Here is a 13,337-nt window from a genome sequence, read left to right on the forward strand (position 1 = left end):
TACAGATGCTTTGATTAGCTGGCTGGGAAATTTTGTTATTGATAGAGGTTTTGCCTGGGAATTACTGACTTTTTCTAGCATTTCAACCCGAGCTGGCTGTAGAAATTCTGAAGACTGAGGACGACTTAAAAAAAAAAACAAAAAAAAAAAAAAAAGAACCCCTTCCCTCTCCCAGACAGTAGTCACAAACATACGACGGCTGGTCAGAGTGATTGCGCTTGCGGAAAAAACCTGTTTTGTCCCGGTTTTGTCGCTTTTGTTTGGTCGTTTTGGATCGAGGGTTTGAAAGCGCGCGGAATCCCTGGCTGGGAAATAAATTTGATCAGCTGGCTGGGAAACCAACCAATTTTATCTAGCTGGCCGGGAAATTTCTTGTGTGTCTTGCTGGGAAAAAGGAACAGATAATGTTTTACCAGCAACACTGAAAAACACCTGAAAATGCCTTAATAACATTTCTTTTCATTAACTGGGGTATAATAATAGATTTTACGACAAATTGGTCGTTAGGTGCCCCTGAAGAAAGTTACACGAAGAGGAGAGACTCGGAGGACTGCTGCTTGACGTGATTTGACAAATGCACATGGCAATTAAAATCCAGAGAGACAGTACGATTGGTATATTTTTTTGGTAAAAAAGCAAGTAAAGTAAGCTTTTATGTTTCTCTGCTGACTCTTAATAGAAGGTTGTATGCTCAAATTTAGAACAAGAAAAATTGTTTTTGCATTTCTAGTCTTGAAAAGATAAACAAAATAAGATTACGTCCACTTCCAGATAAAACGAAGTTATACAAGGCAGTTGAAAAGAAGAGGGGTGAGAACAAGTTCCCACCTTCACTTTTTATATCACATACTATTACTGTGAATGAAAGAAGGTCGATCATCATTTGCGATTTGAAGCTGAAAAAGCGAGCCTGCGAAGTACGCAAGATTTCGATGTTTTGGCCCCTATTTTTTTGCTCGCGGCCCAGAAGCCGCGGAAAAAACATCGCAAATTAATCTGAGCCGGAGGAGCTCGTGAAGAGAGTCTTTTGCAGTAACTACGTAAAGTTGTCCAAGAGCCTTTGCTGGCACTAATTCATTTTCTTGCTAAACCTAGCTAAGAATCCTGTATCGGGGGAGCAACGAACTTATTCTATTCTATACCGTGCTGTGATTGTCAAAACGTTACATCAGACAAACACCAGTTTGGCACCCGTTCAAAAGAATTGTTATTTACAAAAAGGAAACTATGGCTTATCGGAACATGCATGACAATCTAATCTTGCCATTGCGTGGAATGATTAAAAAAATATCACTAGCAATATGCCTTTGTTTGTAGTCTTGGCACACTGATTCCACACATGAAGCCCTTAATTAAACTTCAAAGAAAATTACAAAGGGGGCCAATCAGTGAGGATGAAAGTACTCATGTTTCACCCTTAGATCATTCCTGCTAGTGAAGACAACTGCATGAGTGTCAAAAGACATTTGGCCTCGAGTCCGGCGTAGTATTTTAAGTTACATTTCTTACCATTCCAGCTGGAAGTAGCATCAGACCATGTGGGTATTGGTACAGAGTGCTTGACATTTGAACATGCGCATTTGCGAGGTACACAAACTGTTTTGAAAACCAATTGTATTTGTCGCAACGTATGACATACTAATATTTCTAACTTTCGAAATGTTTCGTTTTTCCGAGTACCCTTTCCATTATTTGCTCGTATTTTACCCTTCTCGACAAAATCAGCCGGCGACCAATTACACCACACACAACAATTAACAATATATGTGACGGAGATTTTTATTGTCATCAATCTGTCATCTAGAGAGAACAGTCCATTTGCAAAATGTCTCCTTCAAATCTTTCCTAAAACACGGTCCATAAAAAAATCTAACTTAACACTGCATCACTGATAAAAACAACTGTAAAAAAGGCCTAATTCACGATCCTAAAAGCAAGGTAGACAGCTAAGCTAAAAAACGTCAAAACTAAAATAAAGCGAGAAACCGCAAACATCTTGAATTTTCACATGAAAGAAACTGCAACTTTTCGCGAATGTAGTGGACACGGTGGGCGATAGTTTCCGACCAAGGGCTGGCCTTGTCCATTTTCGATGGATCTAAGAGCTTGCATCTAGAAAAAAAATATGGAATATAAGTGATGCTGAGAATAATTAACGGGACACTCGTAACGTTTTCAAACATCATTTAGGACGAAGTTGAAAAGTCAAGGAAGGTGGTCAAACAGTTTAAAGAATTTGTCATAAAAAGACTGGTAGCTGTATGTAAAGAAACCAATAGTTCCTGATTATATTTTTAACATGCGATGAAATCTGTTTTTCAAGACCGGAATCTGCCGACTTGCAACAAATAAAAGGCAAGTTGAACACGAACGTCTAGGGTCACACAACCGGAGGTTATCCCGGTTCAACTACCTTAAAGTGACTGACCTATCAAGCTTTCAGTGTCCAAAATGAACGATAATACTTCACTTGGAACAAATTGACAATGAAGATTAATCCTTCAATTGAGGGACAGACTTGGTTGGATAAACTTCTGCATCGTGTTGGATGTCAAAATTGGGCCTGCATGCATCTAATTTGGTGCATTTCTGGACATAAGTGGAGACGACATAGCTCTTGACTCCAGGAGCCCGTTTCTCGAAAGTCCCGAAACTTTACGGGCCATTTTTGGGTGTCGCAATTCCCTTTGCATCTCGTCAAACTTCTCCGTTTTTTTTTTCTTTTTGCTACCTAAAAAAAGATCGGCTCTCCAAAATAAGCGGTTAGCATTGCAGTTCCACAAATGGCTTTTCGGGCCCGAAAAGTTTTCGGGACTTTCGAGAAACGGGCCCCAGGAGAGAGTCCTTGGAGCTAACTACTTCATGATCAAATGCATCTCTAAGACAAACGAGATTCCCGATAATTCATGTACTTTTAAACACCTGAGCTGCGGAGACTTCCAAAGGTTCCTTGATCACAATCCATTTGACACATTCTAATAGAGGAGGGGTAGTCAGCGAACCATCGTACGTATAGTAATCAGCCAAATCTGAAGAGAATAAAACGAATACTGAATGAATAAGTACTTCATATTTCACTCACTTTGAGGGGCCAATGGAAGGAACAATCAATACATCGATAAACATAAATATTTAAAATTTCAGCCACTGAGAAGCAGGTCTCAACTAACTCGCTATTACCGAGTGTAGCCAGAGTGCTAAACTAGGGACTATACTGAAAACTTGAAGTGCGGATCTCAAATCCTGCACCCTAACTTCTTGGCCATACAGGAAGGAAATTTTTATCTTATAAAATTTTTATCTTATGAGCGAAGCGTCACGATACTTCGAGTAAAATGGATGTCGATTAAACTCAATCCTCAATTTCCAGTTTGCAATTGACGTCAGCTTCAAAGCCCTTTTGTAATTTCTGGCCTTTCCAAAAAATAATTTATAGGAACTATAGGCAGCGGTTTGATCAATTTTAGAAGCTTCTTTCTACCGGCCTTGACTTTCGACTGACAATAAATTAAAAGAGCAAGCGAAGAGGGAGCGACGAGGAGAAGGAACGAGCAACCCAGGAATTATAAAGGATAAGTGTGGTTTGCTCAATACATCTCTTCGCTAAGTGCCAAGGCATGCTAATTTATTCTCATGTTTTGGAATATTTAAATCTCAGGACCAGAATTAAACTAAGGAGAGACTGATAACTTGGTTAGTTCTTTTTCCTCAGTAGTAAGTGTCGAGTTTTCTTGCCAGGATGAACCATTTAGTCAATTACATGTCACGCACGACTTTGTTCTCAGGACACCGTCTCCGAACGACAGGTCATTGGTCACTAATACGTCGTGGACCATATAGTAGGAAAATTTTGCGTCTTGTGTAAGCTGCACTCGTATAAATGGCACTGTTGGAGTCTTGTGTAATCTACAAATGGATTATATACCACTTATTAACCGAGAAGTGAGGTCATTACAGGGAAATCTTACACCGAGGCCTTGATGTATTGACGGAACGATAGTGAGGTCAATACATCAATGCCGCGGTCTGAGATTTCCCTGTAATGACCGAACGGACGAGTTTAATAAGTTATTATTATATGGCCTTTTTATTGCTCAGTTTTGGCCTTTTCTTCGTCCTTTGGATAATAAAACTAGCTCTCGCTGTGGCTCTCTTCGTCGCTCCTACTATAGAAGTATCTGTACCAGTTCTTCTTACAGCTATTGAAAGTATAGTGTACTTTGTCCATATTTTTGTTGTTTTCACCCACGCACTTTTACTCTCAACTCAAAAGAACCGTCCAGTCGAGAAAAAATTTCATAATGCCTGGTCATTACAACAAAATCTTGCCCGCTCAGCAGCCAATCAGAGCGCGTGTACTATTGTAGCCATATAATAATTTCCGATAAACGCCCTCACCTGACTTCCAGTCTGGACAAGATAAATTGCCGAAGGGATTACATTGAAGTGGACAGAAAGGAAAATTATGTGTATTACCGCGTAAGAAAAATAAATAAAAATAAATAAGAATAACAGAAGCCAAGTGGCTAAATAAATTTAATGATTTAAAGTCAAGTAAAAAGCGACAAATGATCTCGATCATTTATTTTACCTAGCTAACGGGATAAATGTGTGAAGCTGAGAGAGAGGAGGGGCAAAACCCAAGAGGGATTTTCACTCGAAGACACACTCGCGCGAGTTTAAATCCCGCCAGCCACGCAGGCTGGTCTCAGTCTGAATTTGTAACATGTTGCACAATTTTTTACCTTTGGGTAAAACAGCTCTCATGTCAAATTCCCCTGGTAGAGCCGCAGAACTTCCCTGAAAAACCAATCACAGTGAAAATTGTTGTGGCGGTGGGAAAAATGTGATGCGATAAACAAGAAAACATTTTATAGGGATAAGAATAACTTGTGTTTGTAAGATATGCTTACCGCCTTTTTCACTTTCGATAGCATGTCTGTTATTGGCTTCAAAGCAGCATTTTCTGCGCCGACCTGCAAAAACAAATCGAACTCAGATAGGCCGGTTGATCGACGCTAACATATTAGTCTTTTGCGATTCTTTCGAATTTACCAAAATGCGTGTGGCTAGTGCCACTACATGTACATAGTAACCCCCGGGGGGGGGGGGGGGGTTACTCCCCTATATGGGCTATATAGGTACGTGCCGCGGAATAGGGTATGGCTTTTGGAGGTTCTCGATCCTTAAATAGGGTATCCTTTTCGGCTATGTTGGCATAGTGTCCCGGTGTGATCCTTAGATACGGTGCCTAAATTTGTATCAGCAAAAATAGCAGGAAAACAAATGATTTGCCAAAGTTAAAGTATTGAAGTTCCAGGTATCTCACGGAAAGGAAATAAAGATGACCTGTTCAAGCTATTTTGAGTTTTTGTTCTTCCTTTTTTTGTCATTTTTCGGATTTGGGCCTTAAATAGGGTCAATTTTCGTTGGATTGTTCCTTAAATAGGGTCAGGGTTTAAGACCCTTCGCGGCACACACCTATCCGGACTTTATGGGAGTACCCCCCCCCTCCCCCCCGGGATAGTAACCAAATTTAAGATTCTGACGGCAACGTGAGCAAACAATACACCTTATTCCAAAATGGCCGCCATTTTAGCTTGCAAATTAGCCACTGTTGCCTCGTTCTTAAACTTAAGATTCAAAAGAATATTTAACCTTAAACGAGGCAACAAGAGCTAATTTTCAAGCAAACAATGGTAGCCATTTTGGAATAGGGTGAATAGAGAGCTAAAGCATCGCGTTTGCGAGTCGTGAAACGGCAAACAGAAACGACAAGCTACTGCTTGTCATAAGACCATGAAGCTGAAAATCCTCTTATTCTGACTCGTCTCTCTCTCTTTCAGTTGAGAAGTTCATTAATATCTGTTGCTAACAGGCAAGAAATGAGCTCATAACAAACAAGTTCTTCCATTTTCAATTGAGTGTCCAAAGTAATTAGCGAATTGCATTGGTTTTGCATTTACTTCACTCAATGATTGGTTCAAAGTTCTCGCGTCATTTTTTCAACCAATCAGAAGTGAAACCAAAACCAATTGTGGCTCGCGCGTGCACATTTTCCGGCGCTTTGTCACGGTCGGCTACGTGTAATTGCTTCGAGTTTTGATTGGTTTACTGGATTGTCTCCGACCTTTTTGATTGGCCAAAGTAATTACTTTTGTTTTGGTTTTACGACAGTCGATTGAAACTCGCTCTAGTGAAGAGTTCTTTATCTCTGTCTTTACTTCAAAATAGTTCTGGTCAATTTAGCTGTAAGGACACTTTGCCCAAACTACAAGAGGTGACTGAACGAGACGGAAGAATCATCTAAGACTTGTGATAGCGCAAAACTATAATTTGAAGTCGTCCCCCTACCTTTAAACTACTTTATTAAATAGTCCGGCCAGGAGGTCATACGTTACCTTTAGAAAAAATCCTAACACGCTTAAGTCATTGGGGTTTCCACCTCCAACAGCTGCTTTGAAGCTGCTATGAGTTTCACAGTCCCAGTGAACCAAATGCAACTGGAAAAGCGATAAAATGATTAATCAGTTTTCAAAGACTGCAGCTTTTGGGGTTGATATTAAAAATAATAACAATAACAATAACCGTGAATAACAATAACCATAACCATAACGACAACGCTAACAGTAACGATAATCAAAACAACGAAAATAATGCTGCAACTCCAATAATATTCCTTGGTGACCTGATATGCGGCTGTGATCGCTGGGTGAACTCAAACACGAAAGGCCTACCTGCCTACAAAATGAAACTAACAAGAATCTTTTCTCCACCTTCTAGACATCAAATTCTTCATTTCATTGTTTTCACCCTTTTGTTGTTCTTGTTTTCCTGGAGTCGAGATTTAAACAGCTACTCAGGCCGATGATAAAAGTCGAGCTTTTCTCACAAATGACCCCAAAGTCGTTCCTAGGATCTTTCTTCTTTCCTTCCTCGCTACCAGCCCATCCTCCTTGCCGTATTTATCTGATGTACACAATTGTTATTTTGCTCTAAATTTGACTATTATCATTAATTTAGAAGACTGAAAGCTAGATATGGATTATAGGAAACGGTCATATTTGTTTGACAAGACAACCCAAGTGTATGGACATAAGACTGGAACCTGGGAATGTTGATTAATTTAACCCGTCACCTAGGAACAATATTTTAAACACTATTAATTTGATAATGCTGTATTATCACTCGGCAACAAACAATATTAAACACTGCCAAAGGTTGGTTACCAAACTTCACGACAAAGCTCAAAGGTTACGCCTAATTAATCTATCTTAGGCCTAATTACTCTTCAGCAATAGGCCATTTTCGAAATATCGAATATTCAGCTTAATAGGGAGGAAATAAGGACAAAAACAATAGAAACACGTTGGAATGAACCTATCACCCTTGTCATCACTGCCTCACTATCAAGCTGAATTTTAAGATATCGAAAAAGGCCTATTATAATATTCTATGAGAGACTCAATTTTTTTTTTTTTTTTTGGAGAGAGAGCGGTGTCTTGATCTTCAGTGGTGAAGCGGAGTGAAACGGTTCCTATGGAGTTGAAACTCTGGGTTCAAATCCTATCCACGGGTATGATTTTCATCTTCCTTATTTTCTATGCTACAACAAGTCCTTGGAAACAGTGTCCTAAATTACCGATCATAGTCAATTCAGAGCAAATTAGCAATCGCATAAATATGGGGAGGACGACAGGGGCGGGAAAGAACGAGAGAACGAGATGGCGATGATCCTGGACTGTATCCAGCCGGCACGAAGACCTTACTTAAGTGTCCATCGGAGAACCAGCCACTTAGCGCGGAGTTCATTATCTTCAATCATACCTCTGCTGAGTACATCTTTCCATTCACTCTGTGTTCAGACCCCTCGGAGTCCTTGTCCCCCCAATGAAAATGGAACTGCTCGAACTTGTATTTCTTTGCCAATGGTCCTCCTGATAGCTCTGCAATGAAGCACACAATATATGTACAAGCTACAAAGAGCCACTTTCATTCCTAGAGGCTGAGATTTATTCAACCAGCACTGACGACAACGACCTTGCCGCTTCCAAACTACATTCAGAAATAGAGCGAGTTTCAATCGAATGTCGTACAACCAAAACCAAAGTAATTACTTTGATCAATCAAAAAGGACGGAGACAATCCAGTAAACCAATCAAAACTCGAAGTAATTACACGTAGCCGACACAAAGCACGGGAAAATGTGCACGCGCGAGTCACTATTGGTTTCACTTCTGGTTGGTTTAAAAAATAGCGCGCGAGAACTTTGAACCAATCAGTAAGTGAAGTCATTATAAACCAAAGCACTTCGCTAATTACTTTCGACACTAAATTGAAAACTGTTCTAAAGGTAGTTTTTTTCTCTAACCTCGATTTCACTTGTTTTAATTTTTTTTCGAGGATTTCAGGAAAATAATGTAATCAGCCAGGGGTTGTTTTAGAAGAAGATCGAAGCCTACAAACATTACGATGAACACGTCTCACAAATAAATCGTAGCCCTCTGTATTTTAGTTTGCATTTGTCTGACAAAATGCCCTAGTGTTCATTTTAAAATTGAATGTACAAAAAAACGACTATGTCAGTTATCGACCCCCTGGTCTGTCTGGGCCGGGCACATGATCGCAGCAGGGAACAGGAAATGTACGTCAAAATGCGGCGGTTCGCGATACCCTACTCTGTCTTTGATCGCATACTCTTCGATCACCAAGCATGGTTCAATCCTACAATTGAAACCAGTGGAAGAACAGGCAAAGATAAAGATAAAGTCCTTTACTAAAGAACCAGCTGTCTACAGCCGTAATAACTCGTAAGACGTAACATCTATACGCGAAAAATAAGCCAAAATTAAGGACGGTGCCTACTACTGTTATTGCGCATACGTCCTGCGCATCTCGAGACACTCGGATTTCCTATGGGTGGTGCTTATTAATACAGAGATATTTTTGCACGGTTCAAAACTATGCAGAGAAAGCAGAACTTAGCTAGTGCTCTTGGTATCCAAAAAGAAAATTGGGGGTAACCATGCATTTTTCAGAGAATGCCATTCATTGCTTTGCATTTTAAAGTTTTCACAAATGTTGCCACCCTTACTTGGGTGGTTGGTTGGCCGCATCTCAGATATGCTTTAAGGTGACTTGCGCGATGCAAGTTATGAGCTACGTCAGTGGTTGTTTGACTCTGTAGCTGTGTCGTGCAGCTCGAGTCAAAAGACGCACATTTCACCCTTGCTCGCCATAGAGTCTCCAGTAGCTCAGTGGTTAGAGCATCCGACTAGATCACGGAGGGTCGTGGGTTTGAATCCCATCTGGGGGTCGGATTTTTCCGAGTTCCCAGTGGGTTTCAACAACATTTCACTTCATATGTGTATATCACTCTAACATTTGCTGATTAATTATCTTTGAAAAATGTGTGGTTACCCTCAATTTTCTTTTTGGATTTCAAGGATTTTGAGGGGCTGCTCGCAGTATATCAGGAAGCTATTTGTTTGCTCTGCAGATGCTCGAAGGTGGATAGAGCTTGTTAACAAAGCAGAACGTGAGAAAACTGACGTACAGACAAACGCGTTTACACTAACATCGATCAAAGTTCGATCCATCGGCCGGGCAAGTGAGGGACGACGACTCTATCAACGTGTTCTCGAGACTGAAATTACGAATATTCAGATCTATCATCTTAATGACACATTCATTTAAGTCCCAGAACGTCAGTGTCAGAAAATAGACACCGGCGAGCGAGCATGTGAGGGAAATGAAGGAATGCGTGCGGCACCCAAAACCCTTGAAAAAAGACATTGAGAAATTCGAGTCAGAACAGACCCTAGACGATCGATGTCACCCAAGTGATATTATTAGTCATCGATAAAGTCCACACATCACTGAGTTTCTATCGAGCACATGAAGGTCTTTATTGGGTGTAGGTGACAAGTTAGGAAAGGATATGGAATCCGTCGACTCTATTTTTGGTGAAGCTAATCTGAACAAGCGATGCAAGTGCAAGCTAACTCAGCAGTGTTTGGATCACAGAAACCTTTTACTTTCTTACAAAAGATACCCACTACCAACAACATTAGCAATAAATGTTCCTCTTCACGGTTTTGCTCACTCAGGTAAGATTGTGGTCCCAATATTATTATTTAAAAGTATCTGGTCTACACATCGTTATTTGCCGAACCCAAAATGGGCACGATCATGTGCATAGTGCCATATTGAAAGTGACCAAAATCCACGAGGAAAAAAACAATTTGCCCTTCAAGCTTTCATTTAAAGGTTGGTTCTCATATGATCATTACGAGCCCTACGATCGCTGGAAAAAAAGTTCAGCGATCGTATCGATCATATGGAAAAAGGGTGTGCCATTTAATATTAAAGGAATAACCGTCACGTCGCGACAAGCGCCGTTTACGAAATCGAACCTCTGACTTCACACATTGTGTTGAGTTGATATCAATGACAAAGATCATTTCGAAATTAATTAACTAATTGCTGGTTTTCACTGTCACGTAACGAAAAAATAAAATCAAAACTATTGCTTAAAACAGTCAAGAATTGGTGATATTATAGGAGATTAATAGCTTATCTACTTTGCCGAGTCTCAGGTCTTTGCGATCTTTCGTACTCAAGTTAGCCGTCAAAATGTTTTACACAGATTTATAGAGCTCAGTATGGAAACGCCATAGTTGTGTCCTGGAGAGGGACACAGTAATGGCGGCCGGAAATCAATCAAAACATCTGGAATTCAATTCTGCTATAAAAATCGACCCGTTCGCCCTTTTGAGCTAGCAGATATTCACATTAACACTTTTCACAATACCACAACAGTTTAGATTGCTAAAAATCACTGAATGAGTAATTTTTTTCAAGCATACTTGACACATTCTCTAGGCCATCTTGATAGCCTGTGGCGTGAAAACACTGAATTTATAAAAACGAAGGTTGCTATCGAACTGAAAACCTTCAAAAGGAAATATATTTAGCATGTTTAATGACCAAAGAAAGCTAAAAACTCCGAGCCTCAGTGATTTTACATTTTAGAATATTGATGACGTCACGTGAAAACCAGGTTTCCCACGTTGGTGATTGGCCAAAATTTCCTGCAACTTTCTAAGCCAATCAGAAGCAATTGTTTAACACTTGTCAACAGTCTCGCAACTTCTAGCACGTGTCTTATGGCTGGTTCCTTCGACCGTATCTGTTTGATGAGTTGTACAATATACAATGACTTTATTTTGCTTCGAATTTAAAGATAGCAAAAGTTGTTAATATCTCCAAAGAAAAGAAAGATGACGGAGTAACATGATTAAACTACAAAAAAATTAATTAATTAATGGATTATAATCATATTACAGGGGGCAGGGAGAGACGAGTTCAAACAAAATTTGTCCCAGGATAAAAATTTCTGTCAAAACGTCGTTCTTTATCCCCTCAAACTCTCTCTGCGTTGTATTCAAAGAGCTAGGGCTCAACTACATACCGGTGCCTAAACCAGCTAGAAATACCACAAGGAAGGAAAAACGATGACATAACACAATATAATTTCCATCTGACATTGCTCAATACGAAAATTAAAAGAGCTAACGTCTGTGTCTGAAATGAGCATAAAATATTCAATTTACGTCTTGTGAAGTAAATGTTAATCCCAAATCCTTTGTATTGCTTCCTTATATTGAGAACAGCGCCACTGACCTCAAACCACATCAAATTACATATTCCCCTGTCACAAAAGAGCTTCACTTCACAACCCCAAAAAAAGCTATGTAAGAAGGATTGGAGCGATCCCATGAGGTTAACAGAGAAAACGTAGTCTACGTGACCTGAATTCGCTCTCGAACATGGATTCTATCATCTGAGACAAATCTCCAAAAGAGACGTCTGGCCTGGAACAAATTACTTGTTTCTGATAGAAAACTGCGCATGCTTTGTCTCTGAATTCTATTAAGGGAAAGTGCAAGATCAGGATGTAAAGAATGTATCTTAAATCATCACCGAGGCACTTGAAAAATAATAAAACCCTCAAACATCAATAGTAAAGGAAACACCTAATCTCATGCAAGGACAGATATGCCTTGCATGAACGATTTGCAGCTGTGGTTTCTAAGTAACCCCTGTAATAAAATCGATGTCCTAACGTAAATTCCGTCGTGTGTTGATACACAGAAAGACAATACACGAGAAACCCAACGGTTTATACGTGACCAAGAAAACAATCAACGAATTGAATGGTAGAGCTTCCGCTGCTTTACAATATCAAAATACACATAAAACGGGGGGAAACCTGGAAACAGGCAACCGAAATGGCAAAATACAACCCTGTCACAGCGATCTTTAGTCCGGCCTGATCCCGAACGGTTTTAATAGAGTTAGTCAAGGATAATTTCCGGAGGGTTTCAGTCGATAGTTCACGCGTTTTCGTCTCTTAACAGTAACTCTGGCACACGTCAAAAATACACAAATGTAAGTTTGCCTAAACATCACTCTTCCGCCACAATGCAAATATTTGAAAGTTTGGTGTAGATATTACCGAGGAGACGTACGGTTGGTGCTTCCCGAAAAAAGAATTTAAGACATAAGGCTTAAAGTCTTAGACCACGGTCGTAGTTGGGTTATACGTATCTGTAAGAATGAATTACATTTGTCTCTGGGATTAATTCAATGCGACGAGAAAAGATGAAGGCTATTTGCAAATTCATATTCTTGAATACCAGATGAAAAATGTTAATATTACCTGATAAATTGCTAGTGGCGTCTGGCGAAAACTGAGCGGTATGTCCATTATTTAGAATCTTGGACATAGGAAATGGAGGATAAGATGCTTTCAAAGGCTTGAGGTTCGAATCACGCTTCACTTCAGGATCGATTAAATCGATAGGTGACTGGCGTCTGCCATTGACGGCGATCGGACAATCTTTGTACCAATTAGCAGGACCTGTTTCAAAATAAAAAAGGATAGTAAATTCCGCTGTCCTCTCTAACAGACTTTCATTTAGCGTAAAATTCCAAAGAAAGCCAACTAGATTCTGAGCAATGCAAACCAATTTTGAAATGTTTATCTTCCAAAGAAGAGGAAAAAATAATCATAAAGAGCTCACCGTTCTCTTTGCCGTAACCCCAAGACATCCTTATCCGTTCTCGACAGCTGAATATTGTTCGTCTTAGTTTGACAAACCAGCGTCTTTCTGGGATAAATTGGATGAATTAATAAGTTAAACCTTTTTTAACAGGTTACTGTCCAATAGAAAGACAAGGAATAAAACAATATTTCATTCATATTCAATGTAAGAGTGATAGGAAACTGTTTGGCACGTGATCCATGGTACTTACACTTGGAAAATCAATCA

At 39.8% G+C, this 13,337-nt stretch overlaps 1 protein-coding gene across 1 annotated transcript; it reads right to left on the reverse strand.

Annotated features, from left to right (window-relative positions):
* Positions 1 to 1,754: 1,754 nt before the first annotated feature.
* Positions 1,755 to 13,277, reverse strand: LOC138042733 (carbonic anhydrase 2-like). The gene is made up of 8 exons (XM_068888719.1): positions 13,089 to 13,277; positions 12,725 to 12,925; positions 7,828 to 7,946; positions 6,402 to 6,503; positions 4,914 to 4,976; positions 4,746 to 4,800; positions 2,923 to 3,029; positions 1,755 to 2,112 (listed from the first exon to the last, which is right to left on the reverse strand). Exons 1-8 carry the CDS (start codon positions 13,114 to 13,116, stop codon positions 2,005 to 2,007), a joined length of 783 nt encoding a protein of 260 aa, XP_068744820.1. The 5' UTR covers positions 13,117 to 13,277; the 3' UTR covers positions 1,755 to 2,004.
* Between the last annotated feature and the right edge of the window lie 60 nt (positions 13,278 to 13,337).

This window comes from Montipora capricornis, chromosome 3, assembly GCF_036669925.1.
Source record: "Montipora capricornis isolate CH-2021 chromosome 3, ASM3666992v2, whole genome shotgun sequence".
Classification (NCBI taxonomy): Eukaryota; Metazoa; Cnidaria; class Anthozoa; order Scleractinia; family Acroporidae; genus Montipora; species Montipora capricornis.

What these genes read in the sequence shown, in the direction of transcription:
- LOC138042733 (XM_068888719.1), bottom strand. Translation starts at nt 13,116, where the DNA reads ATGTCTTGGGGTTACGGCAAAGAGAACG. An exon ending in TATCGAAAGTGAAAAAGGCG is followed by an intron (nt 4,801 to 4,913) that starts GTAAGCATATCT and finishes TTGGTTTTTCAG; the next exon opens with GGAAGTTCTGCGGCTCTACC. An exon ending in GAGAGCTGTTTTACCCAAAG is followed by an intron (nt 3,030 to 4,745) that starts GTAAAAAATTGT and finishes TATTCTCTTCAG; the next exon opens with ATTTGGCTGATTACTATACG.